Source organism: Phoenix dactylifera, chromosome 6 (assembly GCF_051530095.1).
Source record: "Phoenix dactylifera cultivar Ajwa chromosome 6, Ajwa_hap1_PhDact_Kaust_v1.1, whole genome shotgun sequence".
Taxonomy (NCBI): Eukaryota; Viridiplantae; Streptophyta; class Magnoliopsida; order Arecales; family Arecaceae; genus Phoenix; species Phoenix dactylifera.
In genome coordinates, this window is record NC_143195.1 from 37,704,498 (window position 1) to 37,706,686 (window position 2,189).

The 2,189-nt window shown below is 46.4% G+C and overlaps 1 protein-coding gene across 1 annotated transcript; it reads right to left on the bottom strand.

Annotated features, from left to right (window-relative positions):
- Positions 1 to 1,167: 1,167 nt before the first annotated feature.
- Positions 1,168 to 1,857, bottom strand: LOC103703911 (uncharacterized). The gene has a single exon (XM_008786967.6). The coding sequence runs from the start codon at positions 1,710 to 1,712 to the stop codon at positions 1,314 to 1,316; it is 399 nt and encodes a 132-aa protein (XP_008785189.3). The 5' UTR covers positions 1,713 to 1,857; the 3' UTR covers positions 1,168 to 1,313.
- Positions 1,858 to 2,189: the final 332 nt, after the last annotated feature.

Below are 2,189 nucleotides of genomic sequence, written 5' to 3' on the forward strand. Positions count from 1 at the left end.
CAACATTTATCGCTTTTCTACCTTCTAACTGAAACCTAGATTAGAAACAATGCCTCAGTTACCATATTTTTATTTTTTTTTAAAAAAAGGAAGAAACTATATATGCCTTGCCTTTATCCTATACCCATTCAACTCCTATTTAGGTTGGAGTCCAAGGCCCCACACAAACTGATTTATTTTTTTTGTGTACAACCGTGATTCACACACAATGGGTGTGGGTATAGCCCATAAGATCAAGAAGGATAACAAAGTAAAATGGAGACGAAACCGAGGAGTGGTCATCCCAGATAAAGCCTCCGGAATGCTAGGGGTCCAAATGAGGGCCAAAGCCCTTGGGAAAAAGCCCTGCCATTTTGTTAAGAATGAGACGAGAGGACCATGGGAGGAGACAATACACATGTTTAAAATAACCAATGCACATATCTAGACTAAATATCTAAGGAAACCGTACCTGAAACTTGGTATGATCAATACCTAAATTTCAATACACATGCAAGATATCATTTATTCTAAACTCTACCACAGTAATCGAATTGCTCCTCTCAGCCCTTCTCTCGCCTGTTTATCCATCTCTGTAGCTGACCATCTCCCATCCCATCACAAAAACACGCGTTCAATCAAATAAATGATCACAAAAGAGTAGATTAGATTGAAGCCAAAAAAACAACAACAAAAAAAAAACTCTATCAAGTTTATAGCAAATAACATTTGGTTATGGGATCATAGACATCCATGAAATATATATTTTTCTCACATAAATCGTTTGCATCACACGCGCAGCGCTTGTCGAGATTTGATACCTTTAGGCTTCAACCAAATTTACAGATAAATATGAGAATATCTTACGCTGATGGAGCATGCGCGTGGAGAAGGAAATGACATGATTCAGTAGTACGTCCCATTTCATCAGAATGTACTCTAATATTATCCTAAACTAATTTTTTTTCCTTTTTTCAAAAGTATTACTTTCTCTCAGGGAGAAAGGAATATAAGAGAATAAGAGAAGAGCATATTTGACACACCAATAGATTCACAAATGCAAACTTAAACAATGATCCTACCATTCCATCCTTAAATATTTATAACCAAAAAACAAATTAAAAGCCAGTTTCAATGCAGGAAAAGATAGAAAAAGCGAAAGCTCGATTTTTTCTTGGGGCATTCTCATTCCCTTTCTTTCCCTTCCATTTTTGTGTATCTCGGTTCACTCACCACCTCGAGACTCATGCATGCAGCGAGCAGCCGTCCGACCACCAGGAGATCCACGCCACGTAGCGTTCCGAACGGTGCGGTGTCCCGCGAGCTCTCCTTTCTCACATCTTGAGCCACCGAGCCAACTGCGTTGGGTTGACGACTCCTGGAATATGGACACCTTCCGCCTTCAGCATTTGCGAAACCTCCACGTACGCCCTCGGCGGCTTGGCCGGATCCGGCTCGGCCCGGACCGGCGGTTCCGGGCTCCTCCCCGGTTCTGACCGGCCCGGCTCCCAGCGCCGGCCGAAGAGGGTCCCCTTGGTGAGGAACTCGTGGGCCAGGTAACCGGCTAGAAGCCGGTTGCTAGCCAGAGCCGGGCGAGCCGCGGCCGCCGCCGCCGCTGAAGAGTTGGGCTCGAACTTGGGTGGCATCTGGGTCCGAGGGGGGTCGGACCCGTCCCGGTCCTTCCGCTTCCTCGACGCCCCAAGTGTCGATCCGGGATGCGCGTGGCTCGACATCCTAGCCCTCCTGTTCGCGCCACGTCACAAGAAACGCCGAAAGAGAAATCAATCAATATAGAAAGAAAGGGACAGCAGAGACCAAACCCAGATGGCCAGATGAGGATGTGAAAAGACGAAATGCTCAGGGCTAAAACTGTAAAAAGAGAAGAGACAGCGAATGGGGCGAGAACGGGAGAAAGACGGCGTGGGGGTGATCGGAATCCGCCACTCCGGTCGTCATGACGGCGGATGGACGGACCTCACGGCCGGAGCCCAGAGAGAAGCGGGGCTCCGAAAGGGATTAAAGAGAGGGATGGAGAGCAGAGAAAAAGGGCAACGAGAGATTTGAGAGGGGCGGATTTCTGGGTAGAGGTTCAGCCACCATATATATAGGGAGACTATTTAAATGAACGCCCTTACTGTTTCGAATAATTCCTAGATTGCCATCAGATCTCGTTGAAATGACGGAAATAACCCTTCATTTTGACCCAATAT